Genomic DNA, 20,029 nt, shown 5'->3' with positions numbered 1-20,029 from the left:
TGACTTTTATGAATGCATAATGAACGACGGTCCCGCGGCCGGGCCAGTCCCCCGCGGTTCTACGGTTCATTTCAATCTCGCCCACAAAGCAATCTAATTGAGTAAACGACTCGAAACGACGCCGGGTTGCAGAGCGGGGCCGGCCGAAAAAGAGCGAGAGGAAATCGGTGGATTCTCGTTAATCGATGGCGGTCATTATTCGTGGAAGCGTACTAGGTGAAAAGAAGTCGTTCGCCGGCCGTTCATTACCGTCTGGACGCCCGCCGGAAACAGGTATCGGTTCGTACGAACCGGGGGCCACCCAAAAACACTTGGTCGGTCGAGGGACGCTGCGGGAACGAGCCGGCAGAAATCCGTGTCTCCGTTCCACCCGCTGCGCGATCCACGGTGTGTTCCCCGCTTAATTACACAACGACACTCCGCTTATCCGGCGAATAATCTCTCCTAACAGCTCGGCTTCGGTCGAACAACGACGGTGGTACCACGCCGCGACGGTTGTCAACGGCTTGGCGTTTACAGTCCTCTCGAAAGCGGCTCCAAAAAAAAGAGAAAAGAAAGAAAGGAAAGACGTTGGAAAAGGAGAAGAAAAAACATTCCGCGAATTGTCTAATACATATTTTCAAGAGGCCGTATTCAGCGTGACGGAGATAGGCGCGCGGGCATAAATTATCCCCGTTGATCCTCGGCGCTGACCTCATGGTCTAGCCGAGCTAATCGTTTCCATAAAATATATCTGCTCGTTCAATATCTCGCTAAAATTCGCCGTGTAATCTGCTCGTAGAAGCCGCGAGAGGATATTTTACGTTTCCTACGACGAGGAAAGATGGGATTTTATCGCGAACCCGCTCTCTGCGATGACGCGTGCGCGCGAGCGCTTCGGTCGAAAAAGTATTAGCCCCCGCGCGACTGTCCCTATGCGCGTGTATGTATAATCCTCTTTCGATCGCGTTATGGTAGTTTTTCATTGACGTCCGCCGGCTAAAATATTGTTGTATCCGATGAAGCAATATGCTTTTGTCCTACACTAAACAAACCCTCCGCGTCTATTTGCGGAAGTCAATTGACTGGCCAGCTCTTGTCAATAAACGTTATCGATTGAACGAGGGTTGGTTTGTCGAGTGGCTTCGGCAAAATATTTCAAGCTGTCTGCGCGTTGCACGCCATAAACTGATCGAAAACCCTGGATTTTTTCGTACTACACGTTTTCGAATTATTTGTTCCATTTTTTAATTGCGCGGGACCGATGATGGCTGTTGCTTTTCTGATGTAAGACGTTGTTCACGATGCTTTTATAGAAGGGCTGCAAGTTCTTCTGTGATTGTTACACGGTCGCAGCAGCGCAGCTTAAAACAAAGGGATGGAAGTACAACTTTAAAGAATATTAGTGGAAAGATTTGTAGAAAGAATATTAAATAAGTAGAAATGTCGTTGGGACCACGGAGTATTAACTTCTTTTTTGCAGTTCTGCTTTTATAAGTACTAACGAAAATCCAAATTAAATTAATATATATACCACATTCATCTTTGCATAAATTATCAAAATTTCAATTTATTGAATTGTCAGAAAAAGAATTTGTTTATTGTAGGCAGAATATAAATGCAAGTAACGTGGTAAAAAATTGACAAGGTAGGCAAGAGTGTGTAATACCAGACAAAGAAAAAGATACTGCAGGAAAATAGGTTAAACGAAATTAATAGAATAATTTCAATTATAATTAAAAATAGATTTAAGATTTTTGGATATACTTAACAGCCAAATTAGTATAACGTTTGAAAGCAACTATTTAAGTATTGAAAAAATCTAATTCTAATGTAGTAACATAGAATAAAGGAAAATATAGTTTGTAAATGATAAAACGTAGTTTATCCTTTAAGAATATGTTCTCCTTTAGTTAGGGACTAGCCAATTAACTTCTTAGGGACGATGAGCCACTATAGTGCTTCACGGATGTCACTTATATTACGACGCGGCACTATAGTGGCTCACTCCACTGACTCATTCGCTCACCGTTTGAATTAAATGATCTTATTCATTTGTCCTGCTTCACAATCCTCGGCTTTATCGTTTTATAACGATATAGAATATACAGAATATATAGTCTTTGTTTTTAATACGCCACAGTCAAACACTAATGGTTGCACTACTAACGCAGTCAATTGTATTATTAATTATTAAAGTATATCATTGATACATGACAACTGATACATGATATCTTTGAAATTTTAATATCTAAAAAAATTTACAAATGAGTGTAATATACTTGTCAAAAACTTTATTCCAAGTGCTCGTGAAAAAAAACAGCATTACTATTGCAGAATCGCATTGTTTACGCATAACTCGCTCAAAACTTTGCCATAGAGAGAAATAGCCCGCGCAAAAATTCAGCCTTACTTAAAAATTTCAAATGCGCATCGTTCAAACAGTAATTGTTCTTTCAATATTATTCGGCCCACCTTTCGTACCTTCGACGATTCCCGTGTTCGTAAAGAACGATTAAATATTCCGCGCATTCCCGAGATGAACGGTACCGTCGAAATGGACGCGCGCCAGTGAAAATTCGCCGAAAGGTCAACAAACCAACGAGTTTCGCGAGCACATGACGCACCCGAGGAAATTCGTGCGGCTACACCTCGGGGACCACCCGCTGCGTAAATATCCGTCTAATTAAACCGTCAGACGGCTTATCCGTCACGATCTTCCCCGACGACACGATGCCATCATCAACGGGCGGCGGCTCCTGTTCGGTAGCCGTCCCGCGGCCCCGCTATTCGGGATCAAGAACGCACGGAAACATTAACATAAAATGGGCGTTGGTGGTGGGCCACGCCCTGCTACGACTTCTTCGACCCGGCTCTCGGCATTTGTCTCCGGCGACGAAATGTGACAAGGAGTACCGCGATGGCGGGACATTGTCGACGGGGAACGGGGCGACAGGGGGGAGGCCGGGATGATTTTTAAGAAACACGATCGTTCGGCCGACGCGCGTAGCGTGTCGGAAAAGTTTCGGCGACACGGGATCGCGAGTCAGTCAGCGGTGGAACGCGTGGGCGAGAAGATAAATATCGAGATTACTTATTTTTCTTAGCGGACGAGTCGACGGCTCGTAAATGCTGTCGTATTTTCGCCCTGTCGCTAGCTCGCTCGCACACCCACCCTCCCTTTTGCTGCGCGTGGCGCGACCGCCTTCGGCTTTTCTCGGAATAAACGAAAAATTTGTGGAATCCTTTCGGGAATCATCAAAGACGATGCTTAAATCCGAGATTACTTTAAACGTTTCCAATTGCGAGACGTCGTGCAGCAATAATGCTCGCTGGTTTAACTTTCCACTTCGCTTTATGAATTTAATCGGATTGCTTTGTTTTTAAGGTAAAAGTGAGTAGTTTATGTGTATGGGCGATCTCTGGTTTGGAGGATTATTTTGTCTACGTTCATACTTTTCACAATTTTCGGAAACGGGTATTTTAGTTTCGCAGACACGATCTTGCTTTCTTTTCCGTCATCGTGGCTTTCTGTAAAAGCGTCATTTCCTTCACTTTCTATACATGTATGTATATAGGAATTGTTATGGACGGAGTACCTTGAGGGAAATCAATAAATTCACAATGGAGATTAAAACTTTAATAAATCGATGTATTAGCAGTCATTGTTTAACCAACATATATACTATTTACTAAAGAAATTTCGACGATATATTAATAATTATTTCAACATTCATAATTACTTTCATACATTTAAGATGATGAGAGATTATGAGACATTGAAACAAAAATTTTTCATTTTGTTCCCCGATGGAAAATTAATGCTTCAAGTTTGATGTACGGTTACGAACAAATACGAAATACTTTATAAAATCAACTAACACCGATGCAACGAAATTACTTACGTTTATCAAGCCACAAGTATAATTCTTGTTCCCCATACTTCACTCGCGTCTGTTATAAAATCAAAACAATTATGCATACTTTATAACATCCAGATTGCGCTTGTGCCGGTGCGATCGTAATTTACGTCACAGCTTGTTTCGTGCATACACGCGGAGACCCACAGAGACACGGTTGCGACGTCATCGAAATTTTTCCCGACGCCGACCGCCTCGACGATATTTTATTTTCTCATTGGAGCGGGCTTCTTTCAGAACCGTGTTCCATTCGCGGGCATATTTCAGTCTCTTAACGAGCGTTGCTGGCCGGGCCAGTACGGATCGCCGCGGCTCGCTCATTAAACACTTGTAACGAAGTAGAGAATGGGAGGTAGTTGTCTACGATGGTTCCGCGGGGCGCAGCGAAATTTCATACGTGTCGGCTCATTGTATTTCAACCGTTTCGCCGGCCCGCGCACGGCCCGACAGAGACCGGGTCCCGGCCCGGCACCGAAGCGAACGCCCCCCCCCCTTCCGCGCGTTCGTTTTCGATGTGCTAAACATCAGGTAGCGGCGTCGCGGTCGGAATAACGAGCGCAAATAAAACGGGTGTCAGCCACTGGTCCCAATTACTGGATCGCCTCGCCATGGAACGTGCTCGGCTCTCTCGTTCGACCGGCGAGCGACGACGACGTTCATCTTTTAATCGTGTTTCCTTCCGGCGCGATCGTGTTTCTGACTTCCCAATGGCAAAAAAAGTCAACGGCTCCGCTCGCGAAACGAAGGACAGCGGCGCGCGCGCGCGCTATGTCCGACAGAAACGGATGTCACTCCGATGTGCGTCGAATGATAGGGCTCTTGACACTGGTCTAATTTTAATGGTTTCACCGGCTCTACGCCGGATTATATTGGGGCCATTATAATAACCGGGTCAAATCAAAGTTGAAGTGCTCGCCATAATGGTCTGCAACTTGGGCACCGATCAATTCGATTATCGGCTTTGAGATCAATCGCCCGAACGTAAAGTTTAGTCGGTCGAGTACTCATTAGCGTCAACGAGGTAAAATATTGCTGTGAATTCATGTATTAGGTGGAGCTCGACGAATATAAGCTTTATTTGCTCGTATTTTTAGTATATTATATATTTATTCGCTTGCATCTTTTTATCGTTCTCAAATGTTCTTATCGACCAAAGTTAGAAAACTTTATATATTGTTAACATTTTGATTAAACATGGTATTTTAATAAATATAAGTAAATAAATAATAAATATCTTATTAAATTCAAAGTTAAGCGTTGATCGTATTGGAATATTGTTGTATTTAATGCGCGCGATATATAAGAAAGATAAAAGAAGTAAAAGATAAAATGAAGACATGAGGTTAGAAAATTATAAAAGAATAAAATTAATCTTTTTGTTGAATAATGATTTTTATCTTACTTTAAGAAAGTTTATTATAGTAGAAAGTTTACTATAGTCTCTTTTAATCGATGTCTGTACATGTCCAAACAGTTTTGATGATTTAATACGATATTCCAAGAACCATATTTGTAAGTTACTCGTACTCGAAACGTGTTCTTCGTGCACCTAAAAATGTTTTTAAGGGCTCCGAATGAACATTTTAGCTTTGCGAGAGTATATTTTTTGCACGAAGATATTTCTTCCAAGAGAATATTTTTTGCAAGAGAATCTCTTTTCCAAGAGTATACCTCTTACAAGACCTATCTTCTGAACAAGATCCGCGCGATGCGTGATAAGAAACGACACAACTTACGAAGCAAAAAGTCACCGAAAGGCGGTCGCCAGCCAGCAAATTTCACGCACTCGTGACGCCCGTGCACGACGATCAAACATAACATAATTCTGGGATTGTAGATCGGAGCCATTGTAAATTTCCCGTCGTCGTTAATCATCAAAAAGGACAGCCGAAAGTCTAAACACGCATAAATACGCGCAGTCTAATTACGAAGCTAGAATGCGTCCTCTATGTAACTGGATGTTATCCGGCCTGAAATATTGTCTCTGTCCTGTCCGTGCGGCGAGGTTCTTCCCGCGGCGGAGGAGGAGCCAGAAATATTTTTAGGAACATTATTACGAGTCGTTAGGGCATACCACGGCGCCGCGATTTCTCGTTTCACGCGTTCCCGGATAGAACAACGCGCGTTCTATTCAGCCGGCGGACCGCGACCCCGAAGGCCGAAACACGCGTGTATCGCGGAGGAGGATCGGGAATTTCTCCGGACGGCGTCGTCGAGGGTCGTCCCTTCGAAACAAAGGACCTCTTATTTTCCACTTACCAGCTTGACAGCGCTTCCCGGCCCCGCTGCTACGAGATTCTCACGTGTGCCCGTTTACCGGACCGTGGTTTATCGCGCTCCGCAGATCCCGACAGGTGTACACGCGTCATGTCCGAATCTTTATTATTGATACCTGGCGCATCGATGATTTACGGCATTTTAATGATACCTTTCCGAAACCGTACTTATCCCCACCGTCGTCGACGCGAACGAGGAAATTGCTGCACAGAAAAATGTTTAAACGCTGTGCCGCCGATTCTAGCCGCCACGAGTGTTTACACTTTGCTCGACCGTAAAATTTAATACGTTCCTTAAATACTGTAATCTTTCTTTAAAGAATATTCTTCGAACGCGCCGACCGTGTGGTCAGTAGTATAATATATATCGTTAAAGTATTTTCTCATTCTACTTTTGTAGGTAACATCGCGATGCGATATGTGATATCAACGTTCTGTGGTCTGCTGAATGTTCGACTTTTTATTTTATCATTGAAATCATGCGGTTTCGATATCGTGATTTGAAAATATATTTATGACACTTCCCCGAAGCATCGAGCACGGATTTGCATAGAACACGCCTGTAGCTGGGTTATTCCACGCCAAATCGATCACTTTTTTGCCGCGATGTTTTGGGATTTTTATCAAACTGAAATATTTGTGTGGTGCATGTTGTGTTAGGAACAGGGTTTAAATTGTCATTTTGCCGGTTTCGAATTTGTTGAAAGAATACAGAAACCTGAAATTTACCATTAAAGTTAGCAATTAAATTCTAATCAGTTCGTACTGCATATTAATAAGCTCGTTCAAACAGTATATAGATTTAGTCATTTAACTTTTTCACCTTAATTTTTGTTGCGTTTTTCACGTATAAAAAAGTGTTTCGAACGAAAGTTGTTTATTATAAAAGGACAAATACACGGCGACAATTTATTGTTTGCCATTTTCCTTTCTTAACAGAAGTACGATAAACAATAAGTCAAAGAATAGAGAACGAGTTTGTAAAAGTTTATTAACTCTGTTAACACATTCAGCGCCGATAATAAGCGTCTAAAATTCCCACAAAGTCAAAACGATTCAATTAATTAAATTAAAACTAAAGAGTTCAAATTCCAATGTGCTAATAATGTATAAGTATTTATTTATAATATTGTATAATATAATAATGATTATATTGTATAATACAATATTGATAATATTGTTTAATGAAATCTTGATAATATTGTATAATGTAGTATTGATAATAATGTATAATACAATATTGATAACATAGTATAATATAATATTGATAATATTGAATAATACAATATTGATAATTTTGAATAATACAATATTGATAATATTGTATAATATAATATTAATAATATCGTACAACCGAATTATTTTTAAATTAAATTAATCCTGTTCTAAAAAACCATTTTATCTTCTGAAAAGTTGGAAGCGTGTCACGTTGAAGAGAATCAATATCGCCGGACAGATTGCCGAGCATATCACGTAACCAGTGTTTCTGCATTGTCTGTCGCAGGTAATCAAAGGGAACACGAACACCTACCTGGAGTCGAAGCACGAATTGGAGCCGCCTATGTGGGCAAGCAAAGTTCGTTTCTTGCCGTACAGTTATCATCGGCGCACCGTCTGCATGCGCGTGGAATTGTACGGCTGCCCGTGGAACGACGGCATCGTGTCGTACTCGATGCCACAGGGTGACAAACGCGGCAATTGGGAGTTATTCGACGCGACTTACGACGGCTACTGGGACGGCCAGCTTCTGCGCGGCCTTGGACAGCTGACCGACGGCAAGATCGGCCCGGATAACTTCAAGATGAGCTATTACGATTACGATCGGGGCCAAGGATGGGTCGGCTGGAGGAACGACACCAGGTCCGGCCATCCTCTCGAAATCAAGTTCGAGTTCGATCATGTCAGGGAGTTCTCTGCCGTTCACATTTACTGCAATAATCAGTTCACCAAGGATGTACAGGTGAGTTCTAAATATTTAATTTTTTTTTTTAGCTACTTGCGTTACTATTTTCTTCACAATTGCAATGTTTAAAACTTTATATAAAACTTATAGCAAGAATTTCTTGGAAGGGAAAGAAACTTTATATTTATTGTACGATTACGTCTACTTGAATGTTTAAATATTAGCGACGTGAGAATATAATTTAATTTCGACTTAAAGGAGCGGATTAATAATCATATCTAATAGCTTATTACTAGAAATCTCCACCACGAGTTTGACTTGTTAATATACAGCAAGGGGTTAAAAGGGTTAGGAGGTATCATTCCAAATTCGATAAATTTATTTATTCGAGTTCATTAAATTTTCAATGATCGTCAACGTTTTCTATACATTAATTATCGTTCATTTATTACGAGACATTAATGAACATAAAGTCTTTTAATATTTTTTAAAAGTCCCGTGTACTTGAAAGTGTCATAATAAATATTTTATGATATTGTTAGAACGATCCAAGCACAACAGTTTATTTTCATATAAAACAGATCTCCGTCGAAGGATTGAATTTGGAGCTTTTGTAATAAATTTTAATACAATAAGGATATCTATTGATTAAAAATTTCTCAGAAATGCTGTGTTAAGTATACATAATTTGTTAATTTCTGAGATGACTCAAAATAGTACAAGACTTACATCTTCAGTGAAATAAATCTCTTCATCTAATAGACAAAATGAACAATGATATTTTTTAGTACCTTAAGCCATGGATGGATTTTATAAAACTGCGTTCAAACTGCAAATACACAAGATAAACGATAAACCATCAAGTATTAAAACCTAAAAAAACCCTAAAGTATTGAAGATCGTACAAAATTAAGAAATCTTCAAGATCTCGTTAAACAAACTTACTAATAATTCGCTTCGTTAACCTTAAGAGCGAAAGCAAAAAAAAAAAGGCAGCAGCATCGATAGAAGCTAGCAAGAAAATTATAACAGCCCCCGATGGACTTAAACCCGGGAGGGTGTTCGAGAGCACCTATTTATCAGATAATACTGAATGATTTACGCGACTTGCTGAACTAGCTCTTACATGGCCGAATATATTTGAATGGAATTTCCATGAAACATATTCAAGAAAACACTTTATATTGGATCAAAGGATTTACGTCGCCCTAAAATGAAATGTAGCTTACTATATCAATTCGACACGCTGTTATCGAGTCCGCAATATGCAACATTGATCTATCGTCCATTTGCTCGGAAAATATTGTCCACTTTGTTCGGCGGCGCGCTCGGGGAACGGTGCCCCCGCCAGTTCTCACGTTTGATTCGATGATTATTGGCAGTAACGAAGTTTGCCGTGTAACCTGTGGCGGGGTCGATTTCGCGTCGTGATTTGGCAGGCAGAGCAGAACGAACAGAAACCAGAGCCTTCCCCAACGTTTGCGGGTCGTGATCTTCCTATCCCCCACCGAATAAACCCTCGGGCAGATTTTTGGCCCCGAGAACAGTCACGTACTTACCTTCCACAGCATTCGCTTATTCGAGAGCACGGTGTCTGTTGACTTTCGCCGCTAATACTTCCATTCCGCCATTACTCGATTCCATGAAATTTCCATCTACTAAATTAAACAAATGGAGAGACCTTGATACAAACACCGGACGGGTCCACTTTTTGGTATTACATTCTTTCATGAATTTTTCATTGCATAGCGCACGAATTGGACAGCATTCAAGATCTTTCAGTTTGAAATATTTTCATGTATTTCTCATTCTATAATGCAAGAGTAAAAATCTTTTTAGAGGTTTTATTTTTTAAATGCATTCTCCATAGTATAGTATATAAGTCACGCGAATTGCAAAACCTTTTAGTTTTATTTCTTTAATGCATTTTTCAATTCATAGTGCACGAATCGGACTGCTTTTAAAATTTAGAAGATCTTCATATATATTCTTAATGCTAAAAAATAATGTTTATATCACTGAGCGCAGCATATCTTCCTTTGTTTAACTAACAATTAGATCTCCAGTTTACAATTTCCAGACTATATAAGTCACACGAATTGCAAAATCTTTTAGTTTTATTTCTTTAATGCATTTTTCAATTCATAGTGCATGAATCAGGCAGCTTTTAAAATTTAGAACACATTCATATATTTTCTTAATGCTAAAAAATAATGTTTATATCACTGAGCGCAGCATATCTTCCTTTGTTTAACTAACAAATAGAGATCTCCAGTTTACAATCTCCAAAAATGCTTGCACGAAACTCGCGAAACGGTAAGCTAGAAATAGATCCCGGTCGCAAACGGTACCGCTTCGTCTTCGGTCGGTTTTCCTAATTCGAAAATCGATTCGCTCGACTTCCCTTTGTTACGGATATCCATTAGGGGATAGAATTTCCCCGGTAATCTGCTTATCGGCGCTCTCTTTGAGCGCGAGCTCACGTTATTTTCAAATTTCCTCCCTGATCGTTCGCCGAATATCCGCGAGGATACGCGAAAAATGCTCTGGTAGACGGTCGCGCGCGACAGGGAGGAAATTGGAAGAGCCCGCGGCGGTGAGTCGCCAACGCGAACAGAGAGGGAAAAAGATTACTACGGGAAAGGGAGAGACAGAGAGAGAGAGAGAATGAGAGAGAAATACACATAGAAAGAAATCACGAGAAAGAAACAAAGAAGAGCGAAAAAATGCGAGAGGCGCGAGAAGTCGTGGCGCAACGTGCGCGAAGATCTCGCTACAGTCTTTAATCCATGGTTTGCCGGGGGTTGGGCGCGGGTGGATCGGGGTTGGCGAAACGATGGTGCACGCCATGAAATCCAGTTTCCACGGCGGAGTCAAGGTCGGCCGTAGGATGGGTAACGAGGCGCAACAACGGCCGGGCCCCTGGGTTTCGCGAACGGATGAAAAGAGAAAGAGGAAACGAGCCGCGGCGGGCGGGTGGAGGGGGTAGAGGGGCGCGATGCGATTTTACAGGGTGGCAACAACGGTCGCGACCGCCCTAGGGGCTGTGGTGGCGCTGGGTGTTGCCCGTTCTCGGGGAAATTTTCCGGCCCCGCGAGCTTCCGGCCACGAATTTCTATATAATGGCCTCGCCGCGGTATCAAGATTTATTTCAATGGAACCCCTCATTACCCTGGCCAGACCTCTGCTCCATAATCGAGCGGCGAAAAGGGCTCGGAACAACAAACAATCCGCGGCGAAAGGAGCAGACTTTAAGACGCGGAATTCCTTGCCGCCCGTCGTTCTCTCGTCGAATCGCCGCCAACCTCGCTCCCGATTTCTTTCGCCGTCTTTGCGCGCCGATGAGAAATCCTGGACAAGGTTGAAGAAACGTTTTACTTTTATCTTATTTATACAGCGGCAGGAATTATTGACTGGTATAGTTGCGATTCGTAGATCAAGTTTCATGAGATCGAAAACCCGTAATTAGTTTTTAATTTATTTACGTAGTTGTAGAATATAAATTAGAATAAGATGTAATTTATCCTCGACAAATTATTAATTATTATTAAGTGACGAAGTCGTTAGCTTGTATTTATTAATTTTTTAGGAAGATGATCAATTACTACCGTATATAATAGATCAACAACTGTAGACGCTGTCTTATAAGTAATTGTCTTTTATCTAACTCAATATGTGAGAACATGTATTTAGGACACCTAATATGTTGTTAGATGCTGTAGACTACACTATGAATCATTTTTCTTATAAATTCAGTCAGATGAAAGGCAACTACCTGTTCTGCATTTACGGTATAGTATCAGAGATTCAACAAAGTATGACAGAGAAATTAAACTTTGTGTGTCTAATATATCAAATTTAAAACCAGATGAAATATTTATATGCTATAAACTTATTATTTTCCAACCAAACAGTGTCTTACTAAAATTAAATGCGAGGAACTACGTAGTCATATAATATCTTTGAATTACTATCATCCAAATGTTCACATTTCCATACTTCACATAACCAATAATATTAATAATTAACCCTTTCATTAGCAAAATCTTAGCAAAATAATTTCAACATTATTAACTATATGCACTCGAGTCGTGACTCTGAGGCCGGCTGAAGTTATTGTATCAAATTTGAAAATAATTTTTATAGCAACAAAGTTCAGGTATAGGAGATTGTTAACAACGAAACTGTTGGTACGAGTCGCAAGAATCAATTTCGCCAGCAGAAAATGCACTATGTCGGATAAAATAGAAATAGTATCACCCAGAGAAATTATTTTTGGTTTACGATTACAATGGCTTCGATTGCAAAGGGTTAAAGACCCTTTTAAGAGACTGTTAAAAGTGTAACAGTTATACGCACAAATTGCAGTAAGTCATATAGAATGGGAATACAGCTGGTCAAAATAGCTATTTTGGTTAATCAACTAATTTAACCAATAACTAGTCAACCAACTTAACAGTTAACAAACCGATTTCATTGCTAACTAGCTAATTAAAAATCGACAAATCAGAGAATTAAAAATTCCAATAGTAAAAATGTTAGCAAAAGAGTTAAGAATCTAGTCGAGCACCAGGGACCGTCGTTCCACGGTTTCGGCGATCGGGGAATAACGATCCCGAGGCTGTAGTATGCCGTCAGCTTACAGAAAACATAAGTTTTCCGGGGCGACGTCGCTTGATGCGCGAATCTCTATGTAATGGGCCTCGGAACACTCTGCTCGCCGGTATCAAGATTTATTTGAATGGAGCGCCTCATTACCCAGCTCGGGGCTCGATTGTGTGCCCGCGACCGGGCAAGATTGAGAGCCGTGGAGAGGCAGAAAACGAGAGGTGGCGAAGGCAAGGGCAGCGCAAGCGACGAGTGGTTGCTTCGGTTGTTGAGTGGGGAGACCGCGAAGGAAGTTAAGAGGAAGTAAGGAGAAAGGATGGAAGGAAGGAAGGAGGAAGGAAGGAAGGGAGGCAGGAAGGAAGGAAGGCAGGAAGGAAGGAAGGAAGGAAGGAAGGAAGGAAGGAAGGAAGGAAGGAAGGGAGGGAGGGAGGGAGAAAGGGGGGAAGGGAGGAAGGAAGTAAGGAAGGTTCGCGGAGGATCGAGAGAGAAACAGTCTGGGCTCGCTGTACTCTTTCTCTCTCTGTCACGCACAATGGTGGCAAGCAACGAGCCGAAGGAGCAGATACGCCACGTATTCAAATACAATACCGACAGTCTGGCAAGTCGGCAGTCTATGACTGAGGTATAAGGCCGGAGGTAAGGGGCGAGACGACGGCGAGGTGGTAGCAGCAGCCACCCCTAAACGTCCCCTCCTATTAACAAGCGCTCGTTCGCGCGGATAGGACACGTCTTCTGAAAGACAGCACTTCAAAGCATCGCCGGTTTCGCTCCTCGTCTGTCCCACATGCTTGTCCGCCCCGCGCCGCCGCTTCGTGGCCGCCCGGTTCCGTCTTCTTAGGCTTCCTCATACTCTCGCAGACCGTCGTCGGCTGGCTTCGATGCTCCGTGGCTCCCTTCAAAATCCATACGCGTCGCCGTTGCGTTCGTCTTTGGGGCTAAGAGAGTTAGATAATCTCAGCTTTGTAATCTCCGTTTCCAAGCTCTCGCGCTCTCGCGCTCCCCCTGAAAACCACCCGCACCACTGTTCAGCCCGCTTCGACGTGCTTGCTCTCGCCCGCCGATGCGTCAACCTCTCTTCCAGCCCGAGCTTTCCTACTCTTCGTTTCCGGGCTGCACGGTATTCTACGCGCGTAACTATCTTGCGCCTTCCTCGAGCGGAATTAGCATTCCCCGCGACTACGACCGCTGGAAGCGCAGCCGCGGGAGGCTAGCAATTATCGGAGTCGTCGATGTCAACCCGGTGTTGCCTCTATAAAGTTGCTCGTTACATCCGTAATAAATAGTTGGTCGGATATTCGTGGAAGAGGATTCGCGGGGATGTATTAATATCCAGCTGGTTCCCCTGGCGCGGTCCCCGTTCGCGCCCACGGGCTCTGCTCGCGCTACGAGAAGCTGATTTATACATATAATTAATACACAGTATTAGCCGGTATATCATGTTTAGTGCGTACAATGAGCGGATTAGTTTCGCTCATTGCTGTAACCTTTTCGCACGCTAGGATATTCGTGGAGTGCGACTCGGATATCTCTGCTAGGGGAAAGGGGAAATAACGTAGCATCCAATAAGCAACTACATAAAGTTTTTTATGTGTACATGTTGGAAGACACCTGGATATATGTATTGAAAACAGAGTTATGAAATATTTGAAATGATTTTCCGATTTTTAATTCGATAGCACCCGCGTGAACTTTTGAGAAAACATACCTACTCGAGATGCTACTGCACTCGATGTAAGAAGAGACATTCAATGATAATGTTAGGTTCTGTTCGATAATGTCAATTCAAGATTTAATACGTACGCGTATGCTTATTTGCGAAATATATTTTTCAAAAATCGTATTTATAAATTGTCATCTGGCAAATAATGCTGGAAATTATACTGTACAATAAATATTATATTGTGCATAGTGCATGCAATATGAATATCTAAATATATTGTATTTATTTAAGTTTATATAGCATAATTAACGTAATAGATATACCTGAGAGAGATGAGACTTCCTATGAAGAAGACACTCCTCTTCTGTTTGCAGGTGTTTGCCGAAGCGAGTATTATGTTCAGCGTCGGTGGTCGCTATTATACCGGCGATCCGATCGTCTACTCGTACATGGAGGACAGAATCTTCGAACACTCGAGGAACATCTCGATCAAGCTCCATCATCGAATCGGCAAGTTCGTCAAATTGAGGTTCAGCTTTGCCTCTCGGTGGATCATGATCAGTGAGATCACCTTCGATTCCGGTAAGTGTCATATTTATTTTCAGAAACGTACATTGTTACACTTTTTAAATATAGAATTAACTCTTTGCGGTCCTATGCCCACTCTCAACCATCAAAGCTATTTAATTCATTCCAACCAGCATGACATCTATTTATAAACTTAACAACTGCAAAGAGTTGAAGATTATGTACATAGCGTCTCATAATTTTGACCCCTTTCCGATCCTTCGACTCAACATTAATTTTTGCGTGGCGTGCATGCAAACACTATTCTAAATAAATTAGTGAAGTTACATTTGGGAATATAATATCAGCAAAATCTGAAATTCTGTCGTTATGAAGAGTCTAAACAAGAATGTAACTTCGACGATGTTAGGCGTAGTTAAAGTTTTATTCGATTCGATAATAAATTCATTCCAGAATTGATGTGGAAATATTGGCCCTTGCACTAGAATTTCTTTCACAGCTGCGTTGGTTAGCATTTCTTCATTTTCAATGATTTCCCTATTAAAACGAAACAATAACTGTTTCTTGTACAATTCTATTTAGTTTCATACTTAGATATTAAGAATCAAATTTGGTTTCGATTTAGAAGAAGCAAATAACATTCGTATCGAGTAGATCATGTGCGAAACCGTCGCCACGAGTCTGACTCTTAAGGGTTTAAAAGTTGACAAACGTTGTTGCGCGACACGCAGCGCCAGTTCATCTGGAACTCGCTCAGCCGCGAGGTACGTTGGCTAGATCAGTGAGGAGGCGTCGATTTGCTATTTTCAGACGTCGCTCACGGCAACTTCACCCCCGAAGCACCGCCCACGACCGAGGCGCCCAGATTGCGGGATCGGATCTCAGCGCGTGACAATCCTCTTCAAGCCGAAGTGCCGGTCGTAAAACAGGACGATCCCACTTACATGGCAGTGATCATCGGCGTTTTAACCGCGGTGATCCTCCTGCTCGCTGTCGCGATCTTCCTGATCGTCTCGCGACACAGGCAAAGGAAGAACTTTGCCAGCCCGCTAGGCGCGAAGAGCGCGATACCCTCGGGCAATCATCAACACCTGTCCCCGGAGTCAGCGTACGGCACCACGGAGAAGGATCCCTCGTTGATGACCTACAGAGTCGAGGAGCTCGATGACCGTTACGCCGGAACCAAAATGACGACGCTACCCCGCGATCTGAACGATCGTTTGCTGGGAGACGTCAGGCTCGACGAGTACCAGGAACCTTTCCACGAGAATAAGTACCGGGAACCGCCTCACGCAGCTTACTATGGATACAGTACTGTTGTTCTAGACAACAAGGATCTCCATGATAGCGTTGAACAGTCTGGTGAGTACTAATCGTCTGCAATTTCAATCTTTCCTTTGTTCCGAGCTGCTCTGATCGTTTCTGTGCATCTCTCGCACGCTTCTTCGAGTGAAAACTCTTTAACGATAAATCACTCATTAAACGTAAAACCACCGTGTCTTAGTACTAATTTGCTTGTCTTCATTTATAACAACGAGAAGATCTTACTCGTTTATACCTACCGTTATTTTTTATTAGAATCCTTGCTTGAATTAACACATTTATTCAATCACGTCTTATAAGAGAGTCTTTATAATTTTAGCAATTTTAGAACAAGAAAAGGTTTTTCTATTGGCTTAGTGTTAATTTTATGTCTTAGATTTCATTAAATTTTCGTCTGTTATTTTTATGTGATCTCTGCATTTATTTGTAATAGATAATTGTGGATATAATAATTAAATGGAATTGAATTAATTGGTTTGATATATTTATTGCCGAACTAGTGTGAAGGTATAGTTAAAGAAGATACGATTTGAATATGTTGACAGATGCCACTTACGATTACGCAGTACCAATGCCCGTGCCTAGTGTAAGCAGCGACCAGGATAGCGTATTCTCGAAGTCTTCATCAAGGGGTAGCGCAAAGGTGAGTATTCGCTAATCAACTCTAAACCATAACGTTCAACCATAATTCACATAATCACATTCACATCATTATAACTGTATTCGCCGCTGCGGGAGATATTTATTAAATAGTTTCATCCGCTATTCAATCAGATCAGTCGTGACAAAATCTAATTACTATTGTTATTCAAATGCGAGCACTTGTGTAAATTCATTTCGTAATGAAGTTTCTATATCATTTTCAAACAAACGCTTGTAATTATGTAAATGTGTATTTTAAATTATCGTAGAATTTTGATTATTCGAACACTCAGCGTTTGAATTTCGTGTTGGATTTAATATAGTTCACAATTTGAGTTGTACAATTTGAGTTGAGCTATAAATAATAGAATTTATTTTTTACATCAGTGAGGATTTAATTTAGCATTGACTAAAGGAATTATTCTATGATCTGAACTCTTCCAACAATCGTTTGGAGTGATCGAGGTTTCAACATAAATAATATTGTAAATGTAAACTTCTCCTAACTGTAAAAAAAGATCATTACAATGTTTATACATTTTCTGGCCTTCTTTTTTTCTCTAGAATTGTTTGATTCTAGTTCATAATGATTCACTAGCAAATAAACAATATTAGAAACGATTTTAAAGTTCGTAAATTTTCTTCATAATAGTTTCATTTATCTTAAAAAATTTGTTGCATACATTTCGATTTTTATTTAATATTATCATTACCTTATTCATCTATCCTATTTAAAATGAAATAATGTCCATGTTTAAATAAACATATTAAATAAAAATGAAGATATTGTAGTTCTATTTTGTGATAATTTCTCGCACAGAGTTGAGCTAAATTAAATTGTCTGCACACGCATTGTTCCCAAATAAAGTCCAAGGCGAAAGATTAATATCTTGCAAACAAAATTATGTTTGTCGAAACATTTCCTTCAGAATTTGTTGAACATTTACCGAGCCAGTTCACAATGCAATCTTGTAAAACTCGAAGACCGTTCCCTAAATTGAAGCAGGCTCATCTGAAAAGTCGGTCTCCGTCTTAAAGCCTAGGCTGCAGCGTTAACAAGCGCGACAAACGCGCAGGCTCCACATCCGGAAAGTAACACGTTCAATTTTCTCTGTTGCGGCAGGCGTGCTTGCAGAGCTTTTTCCCTCCGCCCCCGCCGCCGATGAGCGCGCCGCCCACTCGAGGTTCCAGCAATCTGACGTACTCGAACCCGCCGAGCCCGGAGCCAATTTGCGAGCGCGAGCGCAGGGGAAGCAAGCGCCGCGAACACTCGTTGCACAGATACGCGTAAGAAGCCCTGCACCCTGCGGAACGCACGCGGCGCACGCCGCTGGATCAAAGGTACGAGACAGTTTTCGTGCACCCGACGTAGAGAAGTTGCGCGCGGTAAAAATCTCGATCCTTCAGCATCCACGAAGTCGCCCCCCGCGGGTTCGAATCGACACGATCGGACGACGAGGGGGGACCCGCGCGTCGCCGAGACGCGATCTGTAAATAATCCGATCGAAATTAACCGACGTGAACACGCTGTAAACGATCGGTTGCTCGGTCGCTTTTCTTTCCACTATGCTCCAATCGCGTTTCCGTTTTTTCGTTTTTTTTTTTTTTATTACGATAGAGCTGTTATCGAACAATGGATGCTGAAGGCCTAGCGAAAAACCTAACAAGTGGAACCGGAGGAAAAGACAGACGAGTGCGTATCTCGTATCGACTGGCGGCAGTCGGACGATAAAAATAGAAACGGAAAAATACGGTACGCGTTCGAAACGCGGCGTTCTCTACGTTCGAACTTCGAAGCATCCAATTAGATCGCGCAGCGAATCGGTATTCGACGCAGTCGATCCCATCGACATCTTTCCCGACGAACACTGCCATCGGCGCACTTTCCCGAGCGTATAGCGTCTAATACCTGCTAGCGGGTGTACCCTCGAGTATCGTGCTCTAAAGGACTTAACCTAGTTGCGACGGGTAGAAGGACGCGTAAACCGGAGTTGTAACTACAATTGGCATATCAGTTTAACGACGGCGCGCGATAGCGCCGTTTCTCGACTCTTCTGGAAACTCCGTGTGGCTCCGATACGTTCGGGTCGGCGGCCCGCCCTGATCCACCGCGAGCATCGACGAGCACCAACCGACCGTCTTATCCGCGATTTCTATTTTCTGCCAGTTTTATCGAGTACAGGGTGTGCACGGCCACGAACCAAAAATGTTAGCCGCCACTCGTCGGCGCGGAAACAATCCACCGGTTTTTGCTATACGTAAGGCGGATCGGAGCTGCGATTGTTTGGGCCGTGCGTGTACGCTGTCGATCGAAAATCCGATTCCGTTTACTCGTTTCGAATTCATTGGAAATACTTTTCATCGAAATTCCTTCGTGAATTCTTTCCGAGATTCTGTTCTCGCTGTTTCTTGGAATTGTTAAGCGACGAGTGTTGTCGTAAACAATAATCGTTTGGAGAAATTTGGTAATTCGAGATTTTGCTTATTCTTGAATTATGATTTCAATGATAAGTTGTGTTGGCCAGTGCATACGGGGTTGCATCAGTTTTTCTCGAATTGATCGTACTTTTTATTTGTTTGTTTTATTCCGGCCTAGCCTTGAACTGTTTGAAAAATCCTGAAATTTAAGAATGTTTTTGTTTTCGCTAAAATTACAATTTACATAACCGATAGTCTTCTTCATGCAAAGTATACTTGTGAAACATAATTAACTGATCAACAACTTCCCATCTCATTAAATAAATAATTATCTTAGTAATTTGCATGGTTTACACTTAGCGTAGGCAATGTTTATATTGCATAACAATCCACGGTCTATTTATTAGACTTACTGAGAAATTCCTACTCAAATATCAAGAACAGAAATTTTCTTTTAAATGAACTAAATTACGTTCGATGTTTACTCGATTATGTTTGAAATTTTTTGTTTTATTTTGAAACTTTAGTATTAGGTCTACCGGAAAATTCTATCTGTTCTTAGAAAGAAAAAAAAAATGAATTTTGTATGCACCTAATATTTATTGTATTATTATAATAATTTAATATAATCGTACCTTATGTCCAGCGTGATGGCGATTTATGAATATCATTTTTGAGAAGTATATGTCGCCAATGAAATGACATTAGCGGACATAATTTTCCGGTAGACCTAATGTATAAAGTCGAAATATAATATAGCGTAATATTCAAC

At 41.6% G+C, this 20,029-nt stretch overlaps 1 protein-coding gene across 1 annotated transcript in view; it reads left to right on the top strand.

Moving 5' to 3' along the window:
- Positions 1–18,130, top strand: part of LOC144472577 (discoidin domain-containing receptor 2) — a 185,828-nt gene extending 167,698 nt beyond the window's left edge. The window contains exons 5-9 of the mRNA XM_078185791.1: positions 7,680–8,135; positions 14,721–14,928; positions 15,685–16,236; positions 16,743–16,840; positions 17,963–18,130. Of these exons, the coding sequence (XP_078041917.1) occupies positions 7,680–8,135; positions 14,721–14,928; positions 15,685–16,236; positions 16,743–16,840; positions 17,963–18,130 (1,482 nt within the window). The remainder of the gene's footprint in view (positions 1–7,679; positions 8,136–14,720; positions 14,929–15,684; positions 16,237–16,742; positions 16,841–17,962) is intronic.
- The last annotated feature ends 1,899 nt before the right edge of the window (positions 18,131–20,029 follow it).

This window comes from Augochlora pura, chromosome 7, assembly GCF_028453695.1.
Source record: "Augochlora pura isolate Apur16 chromosome 7, APUR_v2.2.1, whole genome shotgun sequence".
NCBI lineage: Eukaryota > Metazoa > Arthropoda > Insecta > Hymenoptera > Halictidae > Augochlora > Augochlora pura.
Note: the sequence above shows the minus strand (reverse complement) of the source record. Positions and strands in the feature narration are given on the sequence as shown.